The 24,397-nt window shown below is 42.0% G+C and overlaps 1 protein-coding gene across 32 annotated transcripts in view; it reads left to right on the top strand.

Annotated features, from left to right (window-relative positions):
* Positions 1-24,397, top strand: part of PALM2AKAP2 (PALM2 and AKAP2 fusion) — a 523,331-nt gene that overhangs the window by 228,651 nt on the left and 270,283 nt on the right. For all 32 annotated transcript variants that reach the window (XM_074016842.1, XM_074016837.1, XM_045373610.3 and 29 more), the window contains one exon: positions 9,898-10,028. Coding sequence is in view for 28 of the 32 variants with exons in the window: in XM_074016837.1 (XP_073872938.1) it covers positions 9,898-10,028 (131 nt within the window). In the remaining 4 variants the exon portion in view is untranslated. The remainder of the gene's footprint in view (positions 1-9,897; positions 10,029-24,397) is intronic.

Genomic DNA, 24,397 nt, shown 5'->3' with positions numbered 1-24,397 from the left:
CCTGGTACTTTAAACACATGCCCTCAGTAATGACCACAAGACAGTTATTACTCTCTTTGTCTTATAGGTATGGGAACAAACTCATGAGGTCAAGTGATTTGCCCAAGACCATAGAGACTATAAGTGAGGGAGCCTGAGAGAAACTCCTGGGCTGTCTGCTTTCAAAGACTGAGCTCTTTCCAGGCCACTGTTTTCTTTGAAAGAAATGTTTCCTTTGGAGTAATTCATCTAGTGAGATGCCAGTTACTATCATTGCTGTCTCTCTTACTCTAAATATATTGTTATGGCCTCCAGAAAATTCAGATCATGTGGAGACATGCACTGTGATTATTGAAGTTCCTTGAAGTAGAGAATATTAGGAAATATGTCAGTAATCAATATTTATTTCACTAATTTGCAAAATCTCTAGAAAAAAATATTCTTACTGCATTAGAGTTAGTTGTCATGTTTATAAGATATAACTTTCATATTCTTTATATAATTCTCATATTCTATGTCTTAAGATATAATTCTCACTTGTGGGAATTATCAAATAGCCTGTGGACCCTTATTCTCATGCAATGAGATGAATTATTTAGACAGATTCACTTGTCCCTGGTCAAAGCAAATAAATAATATGCAAGATAGTAGTTTTGGCATTCATAAATATTTTTAGAAGACTTACTCATTGCAATATTTATGAGCATATAGTGAGCAACTCTACAAAATGGAATATCATCACTTTGTATATGGACTTTGAGCAAATTCTATAATACAATAAAAGACCAAAGTATAAAATGGCAAAATACTAGCTGCTACATCCCAGTGATTAGGAAACCTCAAGACACTTTGAACTCCAGGCCAAATTAACCTCAGATTTATTTTTTAAAGCATCCTTAGCTATATGTAGTGTGGCATAATAATTTCTAAACATTACAAGTAGAACTAGTAAGCAATCTTTATAGCTATATTATTTTTGATGATTATAAAAGGAAAGAATGTGTAATCATTGCAAAAACTAAATTAAAAAGTACAGGAAAATATAAAGAAAAAACGTATGTACTGTATACTTACCATTCAGATAGAACCCATACAGAGGTATATCCTTCTATACTTTTTTCCCCAATGTATTTCTGTAGATTAAGATATGTAACCATCGTTCACAGGGCTCACCAACCTGTGGGTAAAATGAAATTATATAACATTAGTATTGAAATAACATTAACCTTTACCTCTTTTTTATGTGGGTTCTTTTTAATTTCCATACAAAAATTTATAATTTTTATAAAATCCCATAGAACATTCTTTTACTTTAGGATAACTGACTTTGATGTCATCCTTGAAAAGAATGTCTCCATCTCAAACTGTTAGTTATGATGTTTCTTATACTTCAATAGCATTAATTCATCTAGAATTTATTTACAGATGAGTTATGCAGTAGGAATATAACTTTACTTTTTACTGATGCTGAGCTGCTTGTCTCAATGTGATTTATTGATTAATTCATCCTTTCCCTCGCTGATTTAAATGTCTTTAAATTTTTGTCCTGGGTTTTTATTTCATAGAAACAATTATTTATTTTTATTGTTTTTATAATGAGACTTGTGATGATATGGACTTTTAAAAAATAAATCAGTTACTATATCATATGAGAGCAGAATGAATTTAATATTTCCTTCTGTCCCTTGGTTGAATTGCCAGAGATTCGTCTATTTTATTGGTCTGTTCAAAGCCCTGGCACAGAGTAGGTACTCAGTACCTATTGCAACATGAATTCCTTGGAGACTGTCATATTTACAAAGGTTTGCCTGACAGAGTTGGCCCTGTCAGAATCAAATTGCTAATACCACATCTTCAACACATAAACTGCCTTTAAATTACTTATTCATGAGCAGGGAACCCTCTCTAGAGTTGTCTTCTAATCCAAGCTATAAAAATTGTCATTATATTTTGAAGACCACAACCTTTTCTTCCAAGAAAGCTGGATGAAAAAAGATGAAAGGCTGAATTGTGACCCTGTGAAATATTTATTGTCAACCCACTAAGGTCATTTGCTGAAGAGCCTGAAGGTATCAGAAGACTTGCTACAAAGATATTACAGTGTCTTTCCCGGGTTTGAAGACTTAGCACTAATTTTAGACTTTTCCTTGTTACTGGCATGTGTGAAAGGCTTATTTCAAATTTTAAAATATTGAACAGATAGGCATGGTACACAGTGTAAAGTAACTTTAGATCTCCTCCCTTATTTCCATACACAGAGCTTGAATGGAAGTTAAAACCTGATTTCTTCTATCAGAAGTCTTGGGTTGGCTTCTCCCTGTGTGGACTGAAGCATATAGCAAAATCTCAAAACCTAACTAAGATCTTATTTACTGGGAGTCAGAAAGAGGAAGAAAAGAGTAGGAAGGATAGGGGAAGGGGAAGAGGGACAGGACACAGATGAATGTCTGAAAACACAAACACAGCTGTTGCCTCACGCTGAGTTTAACCCATCTTCTGTTAGAAAACTGAATTTAGGCCAGGCACAGTGGCTCATGTCTGTAAACTCAACACTTTAGGAGGCCAAGATGAGGCAGATGATCTGAGGTCAGGAGTTCGAGACCAGCCTGGCCAACATGGTGAAACCCCGTCTCTACTAAAAATACAAAAATTAGCTGGGCTACTTGGGAGGCTGAGGCAGGAGAATCGCTTGAACCTGGGAGGTGGAGGTTGCAGTGAGTCGAGATCACGGCACTACACTCCAGCCTGGGTGACACAATGAGACTCCATCTCAAATAAAAAATAAAAATAAAAGAAAAGAAAATTGAATTTAGCCATATTCCAACCATCATCCACTAGAATAGCCAATATCAGCTTCAGCCAGATTACAAATGAATGAAAGATCGAGAGTAAAAAGTAAAATCATGAAAGTACACAAAGGAATCACAGGCGAATATTTTTATAGTGAGGGTAAGGAAGTCTTATCTAAGTATGACATCAAAGCCAGAATGTGCAAGTAAAAAAGATTGCCAGATATGACTTTATAAAAATAACAAACATCTGACCAGGAAACAATTGGAGACTTATTACAAGTTCTGATTCACCTCCTACTTCCCCACTCTGCCTCACCCACCCTCTCCAGACATGCCTCACTATCTACCGGGGTCACCTCAAAAAGTGGTATCTAGGCTGGGCACAGTAGTTCATGCTTGTAATCCCAGTACTTGGGAGGCTGAGGTGGGAGGATCATTTGAACCTAGGAATTTGAGACCAGCCTGGGCAACATAGATTCCATCTCTACAAAAATAAAATAAAAAGTAAAAGAAAGTAAGAAAAGTGACTTCATTACAGTTACCTTAGCTGTAGATGAAAAAGATTGGGTTAGATTATCTCTGTGATCTTTTTTTTAGCTTTAATGATCCAAGATTTTATATTTGCTAAAGTACAGTGTATGTGCATGATTTTCCAAGAATTCCTCACATGTCAGCCTCCGTGGATGAATAAAAGATATAGCCCTGACTGTGAGGACTCAGAGGCAAGTGGGGGAGAGAGAGCATCAATGTGGAACCCACCAGTAGAGGAGCTGAAAAATAGTTTTCCATGTTAGGAAGTGGATCAGCGGCACTTGATGATTTTGTAAATCCTATTTGAGCCAAAAAAGTATTCTTCAGTGATCTTACACAGAGGCAAGATAGCAGAGTGTACCTCTTGGCTTCAAATCCCAGATCCACAGCTCACTCGGTGTGATACCATGGATAAGTCAGTTAATGTTAGCACCTACCTCGTGGGATGCTTGTGAAAATTAAGTGGATTTACATGTAAAGCACATAAAGCAGTAAGAGTTCTATAAGAATGATCATATTATCACCATCATCACCCTGTACTATGGCTGCAAATACCATTTATGTATCTATGACTCCCAAATTGACATCTCCAGCCAATGGCCCTTGAATCCCAGTCATCCACGTTCAACTGCTTTTCTGACATGTCCACTTAGATGGATGTCACTTTCATTTAGAAGCCTCTCAAACTTAACATGCCCCAAATGAAAGATTTTATTTTCTGCTTTTCTATTATTTGTTCTTCTACTCTTCCCTGTCTCCAATTGATGATACCACTATTCACCCTTTCACTCAAACCAAATATCTATACGTCGCCGTAATCCTTCCCTTTTTCTCAGCCCACATCTAATCTATTACGGGTCACACTGATTTTACCTGCAGAATGTACCACCATGCCTTTTGATTCTTCTGTCTCTCTTCTGTTTCAAGCTAATATGCTCTGTCACTTGAACCATACAATAAACTCCCATCACTTGTACTTTGTAATCCTGCCCCTTGCAATGTGTTCTTCCTATTGTACTTAGAACACACAGCAAACTCCTTAATAAGGCTACAGAATCCTACCTAATCTGGCCCCAGCCTTCTTCTCCATCTTCAATTTGTTCTGCCCTCCTACCCCAACCTCACTTATTGTGGTCCAACCACTCGGGCATTTGTTCCGGTCCACAAACACACCAAACTCTGTCCTACTGCCAGGCTGGTACATTTGCCAGTCCCTCCACCTGGAACACCCCCTCCGGATCTCAGATTTCAACTCGAATATTCAAGTCATCAGAGAGACCTTTCCCACTTTAAGTGTCCTCCCTTGGCCCCCATTTGTCACATTGTCCTATCTACCTCTTCCTAGGCAGCATCATAGTCTGAAATTATCTTGCATCCTTGTTTATTGGGATGAAGGCTTGGGTGAGAGTAGGGACTTGCCTGTCTTCCTGGGCTGTGACTTCAGGGACTGGCAGAGTTCTTGGCACCTAGGAAAGGGATAAGAGAGCCACTGCTCCTGAGTTGGAGACACAGAAGGAGAGGATGAGGAGTTCTTTTAGATTATGGTGTTTGGCCAGCCATTGAGAAAGCTTGTGTATTCTTCAAGCATTTGGATAGTCATAGGTCCTCATGCTGTGCTACTCAAATTGTGGTCCTCAGTCTGGCATTGCCAATGACAACATCACCTGGGAGCTTATTAAAATTCAAATTCCCAGGCCTTATGCCAGACTTAGAGGATCTGCGTCTCCATGGATGGGTCCTGGAATCTGTCTTAGGAAGTTCTCCTGCTGGTTCTTATGCATACTAAAGTTTGGGAAACTCAGTTCTTGTTTTTGTTTTCCAAAGCTGGCCAGGCCAGTAGAGCAAGAAACAGATTTACTTTGGGAGTTCCCTCTGTCCTCCTTTCAGAAGCCCCTGTCAAGATCCCCTTTGTCCAGCTCCCAGCTCCCCATCTGCTCGTTCCTTGTACTGACTTGTCATGGTGACATTCATTTGACAAATGTGAAGTTTGACAGTCCTTAGCACCTTGGGAGGCCAACTCTGGCCTGAAGTCAGGAGTCTGAGACCAGCCTGGCCGACATGGTGAAACTCCATCTCTACTAAAGCTATGATACTATGTTAGATATGATACTTTTTTTATGTAATTGGACAATAAAGGCCATAAACAGAAAAGTTTTTTTAATTTTAATTTTTTATTTCTATTGAGCTCTGCTTCCACTAAATTCTGAAACACTCGGGCAGCCAATACAAGCCAGCACAGTTTAGGGAACCTGTGCTTCGGATGGCACACTCAGTATACCCCATTCCATTTGGAGACATTTTGGAGACAACATGAGGGGGATCTGGAGTCAGTTAAGGAAGCCTTTTGAGTTGAGTTGGTGATTTCCCGACAGCATGACTTTGGAGCCAAGTGGAAAATCAACTATACATTTTTGGCTTCTTAAAAATGTCTAAACACCTTTGTGAAACAGGATTCTGTGAGACCAGGCCTACTGCTTTTTCCAGGTTTTTTGTTTTGTTTTGTTTTGTTTCGTTTTGAGACAGAGTCATGCTCTGTCACCCAGATTGAAGTGCAGTGGCGTGATCTCGGCTCACTGCAACATCTGCTTCCTGAGTTCAAGCAATTCTCCTGCCTCAGCCTCCTGAGTAGCTGGGATTACAGGTGCTTGCCATCATACCCACCTAATTTTTGTATTTTTAGTAGAAATCGTGTTTCACCATGTTGACCAGGCTGGTCTCGAACTCCTGACCTCAGGTGATCCACCTGCCTTGGCCTCCCAAAGTGCTGGGATTACAGGCATGAGCCACAGCACCCAGCCCCACTACTGCCTTTTTCTGTTGGAGCCTCTCTTCCTGGCTCCTCCTGTGGGGATGTTCTTAATGATATCATGCCTGTATCAAGAAAAGAGATGGAAGTAGAGGGACATACACCTCTGGGTGACCAGAGTCACCAGGCTGCTCTGGCCAGAGCTACCTGCTGATGGTGGCAGCTAAATTGGTGAGCAGTAAGGGCCTAGAGCCTTCATGTGGTGGCAGGAGGCACTGTGTGAAGAAAAGGAGAGAGAACATTCCAAGAGCAGCCACTTACGTTGCAAGAAGATGTGGCTGCAGAGCATTCCTGCTGGGGTAGAGACAGCCAGGATTGTCCACAGCTACCTTTCCAGAAGGGTCCACACCAACGCCAAGGCTTCCAGGATATCTGTCCCACAGAATCCTAAGGTTTTTACTCTCTGTGGTTCGGACATCTTTAGCACAGGAAGCACCCTGAAAGTGTGGTCCCTATCCCTCCCAAATAATTAGAGTGAAGGAAAGTTGAGAATTTCCCAGTTCATCCATTTACTCATTCATTCAAGGGAACTGGGCTACAGTTCCCTTGACTGAATGAATAAATGGATGAATTGGGAAATTCTGGATGACACAGTGAATGCAAAGGTGGATAAAGGACAGTCCCAGCCTTCAAGGAACCGGCAGGCTACAGGGGGGAACAGATGTAAAAAGACAATTTGAGGATACTATGAAAGGGCCATGGAGTGTGTCTCAGAGCCAGTAGAGGTGGAAGGCTTCTCTGGTGGTATTTTACTTGTTCTTTCTTAGGTGAATAAAGCAGAGGCCACGGGAACAGGATGAACAACAATAATAGTAAACATTTCTATAGTACTAAGTGTGTGTGTGGCCCTTTTAGCCCATAAACTCCTTTAATCCTCATAACAACCCTCTGAGATGGGCACTGCTATTGTCTCCATTTTACAGATGAGAAAACTGAGGCTCAGTGAGGCGAAGGAGCCTGTTCAAGCTCATTCAGCTGGTAAATGGCAGACTGGTTCCAGATCTCAGGCTGTTAGCCACTGTTCAGCATGGCCTCTTGCAGTCTCTACCCGATTCCTGAGAGTAAATTTTAGAGCCAAGTTATAGGTCAAGAAAAGCAAAGCAATAATCATTCTTCTACTTCAGAATTGCTACCAATTAACAATTTATTTTGTGCCTACACCAGATTAAATATCTGAATAAAAATATAAAAACATTAATTGATTAAAAAAATGGCCTCTCATAATGTGCAAACAGGGTCTGTCTGGGAAATTCTGAAAGGTTTATGTGGAGAACAATGGTTCTGAATTTTTTGTAGAAAGAGCAACCGATTTGCCACCCTTTCCCACTTTCCAATGGAAAAGAATCTCTGATAAAGCTTTGATAAGCAACCAACGTAAACAAATTGTACTGCACTCTTTTACACATGATTTTATATTATCAAACAATGCCCTATAATGTAAAAACTGTACATTTTAATACCTACCCTGGTGGTAGATGCACACTATTTATACAGAGCACATTCAACAGGCAGCATGTTACCAATGATGCATGACTGTTTACACATGTTGGGATGTGGGGGTGACTCCTGTCTATAATTACTGTAAGAGTATAGTTAGGAATAATTCTATGTGAACAAACTCAAGTCTTTAAGCCTAATTATTAAAAAATTACAGGTCAAGTACCATAAACTTGCCTATGTGCTGCAAGAGTAATCAAACAGATCTCCACAAATAATGATTTGTAATGAAAAGGCAAGAATAACATCAATAAAAACCGTGATCACCTGAACCCACACTGATGATATATTGTCAACACAGAGTCTATCCTGGAAGTGGAGGAATTCCAGGCTGATTGAACTTGTTCCTGGGCATGGAGCAGGGTGTCTACAGCACCAAATGACCCCTGGACTTCTCAATACAACGGTGAATCAGGACCATTAGTGAAGTCTAACTTACTAATACTAAGTGTTGGTAATTTTTTTTTTTTTTTTTGAGGCGGAGTTTCACTCTCATTGCTCAGACTGGAGTGCAGTGGCATGATCTCAGCCCACTGCAACCTCTGCCTCCTGGGCTCAAGCAATTCTCCTGCCTCAGCTTCCCAAGTAGCTGGGATTATAGGCACATGCTACCACACTGGGCTAATTTTGTATTTTTAGTAGAGACAGGGTTTCTCTATGTCGGTCAGGCTGGTCTCGAACTCCCGACCTCAGGTGATACACCCACCTTGGCCTCCCAAAGTGCTGGGATTACAGGTGTGAGCCACCGCGCCCGGCCCAGTGTTGGCAATTTTTAAAGACTCATCTTGTAGGTTCATAATAAAATGCCCTTAATGCCGCATACAAATGAGAGTCTATGGATTTGTGCATCCTTTGCTCATAAGAGCTTCAGGGAGTCTGCTCCAAGCCTGCATTCCCTGGCTCTCAGTCGTTAGAAGAGTTCTTTCCTTTCGCCTCGCTCACCCTGCCTGATGAGATCAAATGAAATTCTGGACAGAGGTGATGCCAGTGAGCCAGGGAGCCAAAGAGCCAGGTCTTTATTCTGTGTTAGCTGGCTTCATAGCCGTCGCTCCTGCTCTTCCTTTGGTTGCTTACTGTTCCTGGGAAGAGTTGGTCATATGCCCTGCATCCTCACCATGGTCTCCTCTGGTGACCACTGACCTGCCCATGGTCATGCTCACTGGTCCTCAGCCATGAGGCACAGGGTCAGTAGCTGCTGCCGTCAGCCATCTAGGGACCATGTAAGTGGAACCTGAATCAAAATTATGCTCTCACATCTACCTCTCCTTGCTCTTCCTTTTAGGGAATTTCAACGTGCTTTTTTCCTGAACTGTTTTCATTTCCTCTCTTAAAGCAGTAATTGCTGCCTCCAAACCATTGACCTGAAACAAAAGCTTTTTATTCCACTGTACCGTATTGTAGTATACTTGCAAATGTGGGATGTATAGTTTTTTTTTTGTTTGTTTGTTTGTTTGTTTGTTTATGAGACAGGGTGTCGTTCTATCACCCAGGCTGGAATACAGTGGTATGATCACAACTCGCTGCAGCCTTGACCTACATGGCTTAGGCAATCCTCCCACCTCAGCCTTCCCAAGTAGCTGAGACTAAGGCATGCACCACCACACCCAGCTAATTGTTTAATTTTTCGTAGAGACAAGGTCTCACTATGTTGCCCAAGCTGGTCTCCAACTCCTGGACTCAATCCTCCTGCCTCCCAAAATTTTGGGATTACAGACATCAGCCACCATGCCCACCTAGGGGCATATGATTTTTATAGCATTTGGAGATTATTGCTGAAGATGATTGGGAGCCATTAAAGAAGGGAGTAACTGAAGAAGAGGCATGACCATCTTTTAAAAACACTTTAATATGGACCAGATGTTAGGTGGTCTTAGAAAGTTTTTTAATTAAATTGCAGTTGCATAGAAAAATGTTCTTAATTTTTAGAGACTCCTACTGACATATTGTTGGGTAAAATACGGTTGTTATTTACTTTAAAATCATTTGATGAAAAATATATGGTGAAATATGGCAAAATGTTCATAATTGTTAAATCTAGATGAGATTACATGGTCATTCATTATACAGTTCACTCTGTTTTTAAATTTTTTTAATAATAGAAAATGATGTAGATATAAATCTCTTTGGGTGTTGGTCTAGAGGGAAGTAGGGAGCCAAGTTAGTGAGGAGGCAAAGGCAGCGATTCAGGCAGCGCTGGTGAAGGGTGAAGCTAAAACAGCACCACTGCAGAGGGAGAGGAGAGTGTGGACTGAAAAGTATCATCTTGTCTGTTGTCTTCCCTCACTCCCACAGTCCAAAGTGCTTCGGGAGAAATGGCTGCTGCAGGGCATACCCGCTGGAACTGCAGAAGAGGAGGAAGCCAGGAGGCGGCAGTCTGAAGAGGATGAGTTCAGAGTCAAGCAACTCGAAGATAACATTCAGAGGTAGGTGGATTCCAGCCAGGGAACCCCTGCAACAGTTTTTTGGTGCAGTAACCACTGCTCTCCTCTAGGTGGCCTTCCTCAATACTGTTACCTTCTCCTGTACTTCACAATTTTCTTGCTAAACAAAACACATTGATGTTGTTTAAACTTTTCCACATGACCCAGAGTTATGACACAGAGTACTAATTATTTTTTATTTTTATCTTTAACTTTTATTTTAAGTTTAGGGATACAAATACAGGTTTGTTACATAGGTAAACTTGTATCATGGGGATTTGTTGAACAAATTATTTCACCACCCAGGTATTAAGCCTAGTACCCGTTAGTTATTTTTCCTGATTCTCTCCCTCCTCCCTCCCTTCACCCTCTGAAAGGCCCCAGTGTGTATTGTTCCCTTCTATGTGTCTGTGCATTCTCATCATTAGTTCCCACTTGTAAGTGAGAATATGCAATATTTGGTTTTCTGTTCCTGCGTTAGTTTGCTAAGGATAATGGCCTCCACCTCTATCCATGTCCCTACAAAGGACATGATCTTATCCTTTTTTGTGGCTGCAAAGAATACTAATTATTGCATTGGGCTGTAATACAGCACAGTGATGGCTTCATGGGCCCATGAGGTGTTGTGAGCAGCTTGCCCCTTCAGGTGCTCCCTTTGAGTTCTTATATTAGCTTTCATCTTTTTCCTCCTTCAGGTCAGGTTGTTAGCTGTAATTGCTGCTGTAGTGAGTCTGTTTTCAACATTGCTATATTTGGTCAATTCGAAATGGGAAAACTGTAGTCAACAGTCTTGGGATTAAAACGAAGAGTGTGGATGTGCTGAGTGAGAGCTCGTGGTTATGTGCCCGTGCTCTACAAATTCACTTTGCATTGTCTGCTTTCACTGCTCAGAGAGTGGTTTCTTTATGGTTCTCAACCAGGATCTGATCATTTCAATCTGGGAAATAAGCGACCTGTCTGTGGCCAATGACTGGCCAGGCTCACACAACAGCAATAATGTAGGTTTTTACTTGGGAGCTATAGCCACGCCAGGTCCCAGGATACCTAGCCAGAGAGATATGAGATAGGGATGGAAAGTGGTACACATAGATGCTTTAGAACCAAATCTATCCCTCCAACCCATCCCACCAAATTCTGCCTGAAATATCACCATCTGGAGCTTCATCTCTGTCTTCTAAGCTTATGAGCTCTCTCTCTCTGTCTTTTTTTTTTTTTTTTTTTTTGAAGGAATCTCACTCTGCCGCCAGGCTGGAGTGCAGTGGCACGATCTCGGGTCACTGCAACCTCCGCCTCCTGAGTTCAAGCAATCCTCCTGCCTCAGCCTCCCGAGTAGCTGGGACTACAGGCACCCGCCACCACGCCCAGCTAATTTTTGTATTTTTAGTAGAGACAGGGTTTCACCATGTTGGCCAGGATGGTCTTGATCTCTTGACCTTGTGATCCGCCTGCCTCGGCCTCCCAAAGTGCTGGAATTATAGGCATGAACCACTGTACCCAGTATGAGCTCTTTTAAAATACAAAGGGTAATAGCTAAACTGCTACCAGCCACTTACAACCAACAGCAAATGAAGACTCTGAGAGCACCTGTAATAGTGTCACTAAAGGGAAAAGCAAGCTGAGTAAATCCCAAAGGCATACTTCAGACTATGTCCCTACTTTGCTTAGGTCCTCATGCATTTTAAAGAGCTTTCAGAGCAGCTTGGCTAAACATTGTTTGTGAAGGAAACCAGCCAAGCAAAAGTTTGGAGGGTTTGTATATACAAATACATATATATACTCACACACACCCATGTACATGCACGTGCTTTTTCTTAGAATACAAAGGATAAAGGCTAAACTGTTACCAACAATTTATATCATACATATGTATATTATATGCATATATATAGAGAGAGAGTAGGTGTTATTATAGACAGAAGGCAGAAAGGATTTGGAAAATAGGATAAAGTTAGTTACATGACCTTTCCTATTTTTCTTTTTGTTTCTTTTTTTAAAGACATAAGGTCTCACTCTGCTGTCCAGGCTGGACTGCAGTGGCGCAATCATAGCTCACTGCAGCCTCAAACTCCTGGAATTAAGCTCTCCTCCCACCTCAGCCTCTCAAATAGCTTGGAATAAAAGCTCATGCCACTGTGCCTGGCTTTTTTTTTTTTTTTTGGTAGAGAAAGAGTCTCACTATGTTGCTTAGGCTGGTCTTGAACTCCTGGCTTCACATGATTCTTCCCTCTCAGCCTCCCAAAGTGTTGGGATTACAGGTGTGAACCAAAGTGTCCATCCTTTTTTATTTTTCTTAAATAGCATTGGGAAACATGGTCTTCCAATCAAATTGGCAGTTTAACCTTGGCTTGAATGCAAATATGTTGTTATTATGGTCCAATAGGTGGTAACTTGCACTTGTAGAATGAGCCATTGCATGTGGAGGCTAGAGTTTTAAACTGAGACTCAGTTTTTGGCTAAATCGACCATTGGAATGAGGTGTTGCAAGTTAGGGGCTGGTTTATTGTTCAGGTGGTCATAATCATACTCAGAAAAAAATTAATAAAGGTCTTTTTATTCTTTAAGTCAATGGAATAAAGAGCTCACTCAATGTATGCAGGCAGTCTTGCCCATTAAGAGCTGGAATCCCAAGCCAGAGAAAGGAAATCACAATAGCCTACAGGGGTGTATGGTGAGGTCTGGATTCAGGGGCCATTTCTTCTGTCCTAGTCATGACTTTGGGCCAAATGGGCACTGGATGTGTGCTGGGATGAACTGTGCTCCCTGGAGCTGCTTTCTGTAGGAGCAGGACTGTGGTGAGCATCATTTCCTCTGCAGGGCCTCCTGAGGGAGGAGTTTCTTCCTACCCTGGAAGTCAGCTTCTGCTTCTCTTCGTCTTGTTGGCATCTTCTCTACCACAATGTTTATTAGTGTCTTTAATCTTCAATCCTATGGGAAGAAACAGCTGTTATCTCTCTTCCCATAAAGGACATTCAGTCACCTAAGACATTTCCCTGTAGTTGAACATAGCTTAGTTCTCACTCACAGAATGATATTTGAATAGTTCTAAAGGCTCATTGCAAACATGAGTACCCCACAGTGTTACAAAGTCCCTGTGGATTGCCTGGCATGGCTCTGCTGATAGGGCTGAGCTCACCTAAGTGACTCCAAGCTGCATGTTGCCTGAGTCCACTCTTGTTTACCCTGCACTAACAGGCTAACCATGATGCTGTCTCTTTCTGGCAATGGGAGAGGTACAAGAGGACTGAACAGAAACAAGGCCGAGGCTCAGAACTGCCCACAAGCCATCTGCCAAACCAAGTCAATGAGCAAGCCCAAAACCAAGGGAGGAGACAGCCAGCCAACTTTTAGTGGAAGGAACACAGATCAGGGAAGGGTGAAGAATAGGGACGAATAATTCAGTCTTCCAGAAGCATGATTGTTGAATTGAAAACTTCATGCATTTGGGAAAATGGACTGGCATTAGAGAAACTACAGAAAAGCCATTTAAAAAGAAAGAGGACTGGTTGGGCACGGTGGCTTATGCCTGTAATCCCAGCACTTTGGGAGGCTGAGGCAGCTGGATCACCTGAGATCAGGAGTTCAAGACCAGCCTGATCAACATGGCAAAACCCCATCTCTACTAAAAATACAAAAATTAGATCAGTGTGGTGATGGGCGCCTGTAATCCCAGCTACTCGGGAGGTTGAGGCACAAGAATCGCTTGAACCTGGGAAGCAGAGGTTGCAGTGAGCTGAGATCACGCCCCTGCACTCCAGCCTGGGCAACACAGTGATACTGCATCTCAAAAAATAAAAATAAAAATAAAGAGGACTAACTACAACAATGCAAGAATGCAGAGAGAAAGGAAGAAGAGAGTAAGAGAATATAAGTGACTTCAAGATCAAAGTTGCGATCTGATCTTTATATAATAGGAATCTTGAAAAGTATAAGATCAGATACAGAACCATTAAATAAAGGAATTTTAAGGGAAACCTTTACTCAAAGCAAAACATTAATCTGTAGATCTTTAGATTTGGGCCCACTAGTGTAAGTCACCCCCAGCAATCAATTAGATTTTCCTAAAGAGATACATCAACTGTTTGCAATCTATAAACTTTATTAGTACAGTTGTGCCCTGAAGGTATTTTCATCCTTGTTGTTGAACTAAGAATAGCTTTAAGACACTGAAGGAGAAATAGAGAATGGTAACCAAAGAACAAGGAACATTTCTACAAAAAAAGACTAAGGGAAATTGGGTCATTTAGTTTAGATAACAAAAAGATAATGGTATCATAACTCAGAACTTCAGGTGTAGGTAGGATCTAGGTCATTCTTTAATTCTTTATGTGTAGGCCATTTTGAATATGGCAAAGACTTCAAATAAAGCATGCAAATTTCTACTTAGACAGATGTCTATTTCCCTAGGTACCTCCTAGAAGAAAGAACATAATCACCTTTTAATTCTAATTCTGTGATTCTTTACAGTGCCAGTAACTGTACAAGAAGTTCCAGGTTTACAGACATGTTTTTTTTCCAAAATGTTATTTATAAATTGGTGGTGGTTTGGAAGGGTGAATGTTGTTTTTCTGCCAGAATTATTATATGTGGTGCTTAGCTTTTGAGGGCAGCCCACAAAGAAGGAAGGAATGGAGGAAGGAAGGATGGAAAAATGTAACTAGGATATTAAACCCTGGGCATTAGAATCACTTGGGAAGGTTTTAAAAAATAGGAATTACCAGGCCTCATTCTAGGAAATTTGGATTTAGTGACCCAAGTAAGGAGTCCTGTAATCTGTTTTTTAAAAGGGCATTCCAGATAATTCTGTTGTATAGTCAGGTTCAAGAATGATTGTTGTAAATGGAAAAATGGATAGATCATAAATGAAATCCCATTTTTAATACCTAGAAACCCCCCAGGAGAGGGGGAAGTAAATCATGTTTATGAGAAAGCTGGCTTCACACACAAGGATAAAGGACATCCCAACCCTTGATTCAAACTGTTTCTGAGCCTTCCTACTTTGACCCAAGGAAATGTGAAACCTGCTTTGGGGATTTCTGTAGGTGAGAGTAGCTCTGGCTTAGAACTGAAATCTCTCCTCCATAGGCCCCACAGTAGAGCCAAGCTTTCATTTGAAGTGGATTAGAAACAGCCTTGGTTTATCAGGCTAAGGATGATCCAGGTCGGGAAAACTGTCCACTTTACCAAAGGCCAGAAAATTCTACCATTCTTCCAAGATTTCTTGCTAAAATTCAAAGTAATGTGGTCTTGAAGAGGTGACACCAAAGCAGCTGCAAAAGAAGAGGAAAACCTGGCTGCCACCATGGAGAAATAGGTAGTCATTCTTTTGCACAGCTTTCCCCTGGGTAATGTCAGGAGTATATTTTTGGCTCCCTGGAAACCAGAATTAAAATAGGCTAAATAACATTGGAATTGTTGAAAGCAAAATCTGTAGACGTTTCCTTTTTTGACTTTTTTGAATGTCCACATCTTCTGAATGCATTGCTTCTTGTTGGAGTGACATATTGAGAAAGCCCAAGAGATTGTTTCTGGCTTGGGCCCATTGCCAGCCATTGTCCATGCTGATACTGTGTGTGGTGGGTCCCTGGCGGCCACATGTGGACCTCAGATTGATACTTTTGGAGATTTTAGGTAGTTTGATCCACATAGCCCTGTTTACTTCATGTCTACCCCAAGTATCAAGTCTTGTTGCTTACCTCGTCACTTTCCCACTTAAGATTCTCTTTCATTTCATTGGGTTTTACTAAAGTGTTTAAAATATAGGGTTTTTAACTTCCTTTTATTAGTGAGAAATATCGGGAAAATTTGTCTCCCAACCTTATCAGTTGGGGGCAGACCAACCTCAATGAAGATGAGAAACTTCATGAGTATTAAATGAAAATGGGATGAGCAGTCACAAAGCCAGGGTATTAATTCTAGCTCTGTTGATCATTTGCTGTGTGACCTTGGGCAAGTCTTTCACTCTCTCTGGTCTCAGTTTCTTAATATCTTCAGTGAGAGATCTCTTAGGATCTTCCAGCTCTGGTATTCTGAGTTTCTCTAATTTGAGGAGTTGGTTAGAGATCTCTTTTCTCAACAATGTACCTGTGCCAAGAAATGTTACTGTTATAGAAGGAAGTGATTTTGCAAACGGGTCAGAGTGGAGGAAAGAGGTTGAGTTCTCAAAAAGCAAAAGGCTAGGTCTAAGTAACTGATTCATCACAGAGATGACTAATTCATCAGAACAGCTGTCTGTTCTAAAATATGTCATATCAAATATTCATTGAATAAAATATTGAAGTCTCAGTTGCTAACCTAGAGAGAGCCAAGCAACTTTAAAAAAAAAAAATCAGGATACAAGTGTACTCTTCATTTCCACATTGGACCTATAATTCTCTGAGTATCTGTGTGGGTCTCTGGCAAATACCAGAATTCACTTAATTTCCCACATTGTTAGGAGGCTTAAAGCCAAAGACGTAGAGACATCAGGCATAAGCATGTGTATCTTATTAAGCATCTGTATGTTATGTGATGGGGTTTGGCAACCAAGAAGATGACAGTTACTTACAACTGTTCTAGAGAAGGCAACCACTGAAACGTTCATTGAAATCACAAAGGACACTTGCTTGGGATTCATTGTGTTCTTCACATTTGCTATTTTTAACTTGTGATTCACTGTTCTTTTGAGCAGGGAGGGGAGCACTCCACAGTGGCATTCCACATCTGTGCACTTCCAGCCTGGGTCCCCATCCCATGTTCAGCCACATTTGGCAATGCAGCCCAATTATTGTTTCCATTCTTTTGTTTCCTTCCAAAATAAAACTATATATGCTATGTATACAGTAAACTATATAGTAGTGTCACTATATTGTGTAATATTTCCTGGTTTGTCACTCCCTTCTGGATAGTGGCCTAGCTTTTCTGCCTCCATTTAATTCATTAGTTTTCTAATTTAAGGCTCATAATACTCCCATGAGGTAGTGATGATGATGGTGATGATGATGATGAGAGAAGAGAAGCACAGGAGGTGAAGTAACTTGTTGCCCCCCCTAAAAACAATCAATGGAAGAAAATACAAGATGAATGAAAAATAATTAAAAAAAAATAATAAGTGAAAGAGCAAGTATTTGAACTCAACTCTGCCTAATTCTAAAGCATGTTCTCAAAAATCTCAACAGAAGTTATCTTAAGCTAAAAATTTTTGAGACCTCTGATATTGAGTGAAATTACACTAACGTTCACCTCGTGATGTAGGAGGGACAGGTAATGTGATTCTCCCTCCTCAACCTCCACACACACTTCTTCAGAAGACGGTGTGTCAGATGCACCACGACCCTGGAGGTGCCGGTCTTCAGCCTATTGTGATTGGTCATCGTGATGGTGAGACTGCCCCCTTCAGGTTCTTTCATGAAGTGCAGGTTTCATTTTAGGCTTGGTTCCCTTCTGTCTCTTTTGGAAGCCCTTTGTTCCTGATTGTACTTTCTAGCCTGTGTACAGTCTAAACCTCTGCTAGAAACAGTGTGTGCTTCTGAAAAGGGCTCCAGCATAGCAAACTCACGAGAAAGCCAGACCTCAGAGCTTGACCAAACTTGGTTGGAGTCCTAGTTCTGTATTTACAAGTTGTTTGATCTTGGGCAAGCCATGTAAACTCTCTGAACTTAAGTGTCCTCACCTGTACATTGGGGAAAACTATACCCACCTTCCAGTGCTGGTGTAATGTGTAGAGGTCAGATGTGTTTGTGAAGTGCCAAGAACAGCAGGCTGTCAGTAAGAACAGTGCTGTTGGCTGGGCACGGTGGCTCATGCCTGTAATCCCAGCACTTTGGGAGGCCGAGGCAGATGGATCACCTGAGGTCAGGAGTTCGAGACCAGCCTGGCCAGCATGGTGAAACCTCGTCTCTACTAAAAATACAAAAAAATTAGCCAGGCATGGTTGCAAGAGCTTGTAATCCCAGTTACTTAGGAGGCTGAGGCAGGAGAATCACTTGAACCCAGGAGGCAGAGGTTGCAGTGAGCTGAGATCGTGCCATTGCACTACAGCCTGGGCATCAAAAGCAAAACTTCGCCTCTAAAAAAAAAGAATAGTGCTGTTGTTATTGTTGTTTCTTCCATCCCCCAGAACAGGGTTTCTTAACAGCTGTGCTATTGACATTTAGGGCTGGATAGTTATTTGTTGTGAGTGGCTGTCTTGAGTATTGCAAGATATTTAGTAGCATCCCTGGCCTCTACCCAATGGTTTCCAGGGGCACCATCACCCTTTCACAGTCATTATAATAAAACATGTCTCCAGACGTTGCTGAATGTTGCCTTGGGGGACAAAATCTCTCCGAATTGAGAACTACTGCTCAAAAGCCTGGCATTATGTGTATTGATACTAAGATGAAAATCTCACCACCAAGTAGTTTCATAATACACAACCCTAAAAAGATTTATGAAGATAACATTAGTGATTCTCAGTGCAAAATGACAAAGTGTTTCAGTTGCATGAAACTATAGGGTTTCTCTTCAGCACTGAGCCATGAAAGTCTGTTCAGAGTTAAAAAGAAATAGTTGCTTTTTTGGTTTTTACATTCAATATTGTGCTGCTTTTGCAAAGGCAATAATTTTATGACAGTTCATAAAACCATAGAATCTTAGAGTATGCATAACTGACATGTTATGTGGATCAACTCCTATCTAATTCTTGAATTTGCAATGAACATAATGAGTGGGAGTCAAAAAACAGTCTCTCCCCAAAGCCTGAAAGTGACAGGAAACTCATTTACTTGCAAAATAAAACTCAAGTCTATACTGGAACAACTGTCATTATTACAGAGCATCCTTCTTTGGGATGAAAGTTTTGTTCCCTGCAGCTCCTATCCACTCTCTGATCCCTGCCCTATCCTCCAAGGACCACACAGAAAAAGCCTTCTTCGCTGACTGAAAAAAATCTAGATGCTTATGGTTTGTGGTCAGCTTTGGAAGCTGGCACAGGTAAGGGAGGAAACACTCTTAAATTGCAGTCCAGCATTTCAACATTTCATGTGTGTTACTTAGCAACAGTAGCAGAACGCCTGCCAGATGTACCAGAGTCATCGTGCCTCACTCAGGTTTTGTAGGATCCATTATAATCACCTCATTATTGGTCTGGTAAATTGGGTTTAAAGTGCCCAAAACTATGAAAACAGTAGGAGAATTTCTTCCATACACCAAGGCCATGTAAGAGCATTTTACAAATGCAAAAATGCATGCATTTTCCAGCCCTCAGAATAATTGCTGCAATGGAAGGAATGCTGCAAAGTCAACTTTTTTGGTAGCCAGTTCTAGGCTTTTTGGCCTATGATTGCCACACCCCAAGTTTTCTCTCTACAGAATGCTTTGATAATAGTCTTTTTCCAATTTTAGGTCACCTTGCATAGCCCCTTAGCTTGTAACGTGGTCATTTCCAACCCTTCTACATTCTTGATGGAATGAAAACATCAAGCCTCCTGCTGACATACTCTTCCACAGTTTTCATGAATTATGCATTTTGAAGGCAGCAGACAAGATGGTGTCTCAGTCCTTTCCAGCGATCTTCCAGCATGGAGGTCTTATTTGGTACCTCCATCACAAGGGCCCGGAGCCAAGATGATCTCTTGAGCACAATCCCCACTTCGTGTTTCCCCTTTTCACTGTGTAGATCACAGGGAAGAGTACTGTGGGACCTGAGGCTGCTTGATGCTCATCAAGGCCCGCTTCCTCCAGCCTTCCCAGCTTCTCTTTCCCTCAGGTCTAGGCGTGGAGCCCTCCAGGACAGCGAACAGGTGATAAAATACACAAGCCGTCTCTGATTATGCGATTTTGGCCCCTTAGCAAACGCATGCAAGGATGCTAGAAAAGATACTCATCTTTCTTCTGCTATCCTAAAAGCAACTTCTGACATCAAGAAATTTTTTGGATCTCTCACCCAAAGGTATAAACCTTAACAGTGGGAAATGCAGGCCAGGCGAGAGGAAAGGGTTATATACTAAGAGATGACTTAGATTTAGGTAGGTGGATCAGAAGTCTGCCTGCATCCTAGTTCCCGTCCTTATTTTGGGAAACTCTTTCTAGCATAGTTGGAGTACATGTTCAGTTAAACTTGCAAAGTAAAGAATCAGGGAATGGAGGCCTAAATGTGACTCGCCTGAGGCCACACATAGAGTGAGGAGATGCCAGTGTGCTTCCTGCTGAAGCATCTCCCACATCTCTGCCAAGCTTTTTATCTCCTTTGAAACAGAATCTCTAATGGAATAAACCACTCCAGGGATCCTAGAGTCTTGTGTTTGTTCCTCTCATGCAGAAAGGCAAAGGAAAAAATTAAATAATATCCGAATACCGCCTAGTGCACAGAGAGTACCTGTGAAATTACAGGGACATTCGGCCAGCAAAGAATGCCACCTGGACAGGATGCCTAGAGGAAGACTTTTAAGCGTTACCATGCTGTGCAGTATGGGGCTGCCAGCTTGACCAGATTCTAGCTGGAAGGATCAGGCATCTTTAAAGACCAGTAGCATTCAGGGCCATTGCTGGGCCACATGGCTCCTTTGTGCAATTAGAAAATGCAGTTCCACAGGGTAGGCACCACTTAGACAGCCACTGGCTGGACTTCAGCTCCTTTTGTTCCCTTGGCTGGCATCTTGGGCAACAACAATCTGTACAAGCATTCACCATGGCCCCCCTGGCTTCTTGGTCTCCATGTGCCTCCTTCTTGTTGGTCATTAAGGTTATGCCATTTTCCCCCCATTATTAAGTAATGTCAGGTAAGGCCTGAGGAGATGGAGATGAAGATTTTTACAGGTTGCAGGGGAACACTGACATGCCACTCATCATTTTGTGTGTGTGTGTGTGAGACAGAGTCTCACTCACTCTGTTGCCAGGCTGGAGTGCACTGGCGCAATCTCAGTTCACTGCAACCTCCATCTCCTGGGTTCAAGCGATTCTCTCCTGTTTCAGCCTCCTGAATAATTGGGATTACAGGCACCCGCCACCATGCCAGGCTAATTTTTGTATTTTTAGTAGAGATGGGGTTCCACCATGTCGGCCAGGCTGGACTTGAACTCTTGACCGCAAGTGATCTGCCCACCTTGGCCTCCCAAAATGCTGGGATTACAGGTGTGAGTCCCTGCGCCTGGCCATCACCCATCAATTTTTAAATGGTGGAATGGCTCCCATGATGGATGTTATGAAAGGGTCTATGGGTGCATATGAAAGGAAGTGATCATTACTACTCAGTCCAGGTAAATCTCCCTGGATGGACGGTGAAGACAATGTGGTTTGAGTTGTTAGGTAAATGTTTCCTTATCATTTTTCATTATATGTTACATTTACATTCTGTTCATCCCTAAGATATAACTCCCTAAGATTACATCTCTCAGAAGTAAATTCCACCAGAGTAAGGACTGTCTTGGTTACCTACTGTAGTCATTTCCTGAGACTGGTGTAACACATTTCTACACACTGGGTGGCTTAAAAGAGTTCCAGAGGCCAGAAGTCCAAAATCAAGATACTGGCAGGGCTGTGCTTTCCCCAGAACGTCTACAGGCAAATCCTTCCTTGCCTGTCTCAGCTCAGTGGGTCCAGACATTCCTTGGCTTGTGGCTATGTCGCTTAAATCTCTGCCTTCGTCTTCACATGGGCTTCTCCTCTTCTCTCTGTGTCTTCTCCTTTGTCTCTTACAAAGACCCCTATCACTGGATTTAGGGCCCTCCTAAATAATTCAGGATGATCTCATCTCAAGATCCTTAAATTAATTACATCTACACAGACCCTTTTATCCACATTAGGTCATATTCATAGGTTCTGGGGGCTAGGATGTGGACATATCTTTTTGGGCTCATCATTCAGTGTACTATATCTGAGTGCCTAGATTACTGTTTGGTACCTATGAGGTTGCTCAAGAAATAGTTTTCAATTTAATGTATCTGTATCAGCCTTAGTTCATCGATAGGATTGCCATGAGGTTCAGAAACCACCATTTATATCCAGAGATGGTGTAAGGCAATGGTTAAGGGCATGAACATCCACATAATACTTGCTGAGTTCAAGTTCAGAATCTCTGCTGCCTGCATAATTTGAGGCAAGCCTCTCTCTACTTCAGTTTCTTCTTCTATAAAAAGAAATAATAATAATAATAAAGATCAACTTTATTGGGGGTGGTGACTATTAAGTCAATATATGCAAAGAGTACCTAGAACCATCTTAGACTTGGTGCCCAATAGGTTTTGACTTTTATTACAAATATAAAAGAATGATATGACAATGTACAATATATAAACAATCTCAAATTGTTTGATTTTATCAGACTCCCTCTCCACTTTCAGAAACAGCTGAGAGGGTTGTCACTGCCCTGAGATTAGCATGGCATTCCAGACCTCAACCTTGGCTGGGCATCCAGGTCCAAGGGTGCCTTGGAGGGGTACACCTCACCTTTGCAGTCCAGAGCAGAGGAAGGCAGGGAGGCTAGGAGTGCAGCACTGAGAGAGGAGTGGCCACTGCCTTACAAGGCCAAGAAGCATCCCATCTTCATGGCAGCTGTCAGGTTCCTTCCTGCCCTGGGAACAGCTCTAATCTGTCTGTTTACCACCTACCTGCCGGCCTTCAGCAGGAATTCCAAGACTGCTGGACCTATCAGCTAAAGTAGAGGATGAAAAAGAACAAATCCAAAGGCAGAAGAAATAGGATAATATGATTGATGGATTTGAGAAGAATCCAGACCAATTGTGGGCAGACCAAGTTGAACAGGGTGAGAGGCTAGACTTATCTCAGCAGGAGTTTTGTTTTGTTTTTGAGACAGTCTCACTCTGTCACCCAGGCTGGAGTGCATTGGTGCGATCTCAGCTCACTGCAACCTCTGCCTCCTGGGTTCAAGTGATTCTCTCATGCCTTAGCCTCCAGAGTGGCTGGGATTATAGTTGTGTGCCACCACACCCAGCTAATTTTTGTATTAACACCATAGAGATGAGGTTTCACTATGTTGGCCAGGGTAGTCTTGAACTCCTGACCTCAAGTGATCCACCCACCTCAGCCTCCCAAAGTGCTGAGATTACAGGCGTGAGGACTGTACCCACCCATCTCAGCAGGTTATTAAAAAAAAAAATGTTTAGCCTTTGATGAGAACACATGGACACACGGTGGGGACAAACACTGGAGCCTGTCGAGGGGGCTGCAGGGAGGGAGATCATTAGGAAGAATAGCTAATACTTAAGTGGTGGGTTGATCTGTGCAGCAAACCACCATGGCACATGTTCACCTGTGTAACAAACCTGCACGGAATTTAAAATAAAAGTTAATAAGTTCACTTTTCTGCTTTCCAGTTGCTTATTATTTAAAAAAAAAAAAAAAGCATCCAGCTCATGCCATGCCTATAATCCCAGTATTTTGGGAGGCTGAGGCGAGTGGATTGCCTAGGTCAGGAGTTTGAGACCAACCTGGCCAACATGGTGAAACTCCCTCTCTACTAAAAATACAAACAATTAGCTGGGCATGGTGGCCAGCATCTGTAATCCCAGCTACACGGGAGGCTGAGGCAGGAAGAATTGCTTGAACCCAGGAGGCAGAAGTTGCAGTCAGCCGAGATTGCACTCCAGCCTGGGCAACAGAGTGAGACTCTGTCTAAACAAACAAACAAATAAAAGCATCTCAGTTGTCTGAGTGATGCCCTGCTCAAGTCCATAGGGGACTTGCTTTATTACAGAAAAATGGCCAAACCCAGTAATACTCAAAGTATGGTCCAGGGACTGCTTCTGGTCAGACAACTGTTTATTATCAGTCTGTGACAAAGACAGAAATTGCCAGTAAGGTGTTTAGAAACTTTAACAGCAATATGATATCCCAGTGGGTGATCAGTGGACCCATCATACTGAGTAGGGTGGGGACAAGTTTGAGTGTCACTGCACTCACGTGGTGAGCTGCATGTGTCACAGGCTGAGTGCTAGTGTTGGTCTGTGATGGATTGGGATCAGACCCTTGTCCATGACCATAACATCTTGAGCAATATTGCAGCAAGCCAAATGGCAAAGATGACTATGTGCCCCAAGACCACACTTCTTTTGCCTACATTTTTTTTTAAGAGAAACATGGCCTCACTATGTTGCCCAGGCAGGTCTTGAACTCCTAGGCTCAAGCAATCCTCCCATCTTGGCTTCCCAAAGTGCTGGGATTATAAGCATGAGCCACTGCACCAAGCCTCCCTAAATGTTTAAATCTTGTCATTGCCACCATTTTGCAACGTTTACCTTTGGATCTAGAAAAGAATGTAGAGTCCTTCTACCAGGCCTATCCCCACACCACTTCCCATTTTAGAAGTGAAGAACCTGTCAGGACAGGCCCCAGGACTCTCAGAATGATGCAGCCAGTCAGTAATTTTCCTGGCACAAAACCCAGTGTTCTTTCAAAGC

Source organism: Macaca fascicularis, chromosome 15 (assembly GCF_037993035.2).
Source record: "Macaca fascicularis isolate 582-1 chromosome 15, T2T-MFA8v1.1".
NCBI lineage: Eukaryota > Metazoa > Chordata > Mammalia > Primates > Cercopithecidae > Macaca > Macaca fascicularis.
Note: the sequence above shows the minus strand (reverse complement) of the source record. Positions and strands in the feature narration are given on the sequence as shown.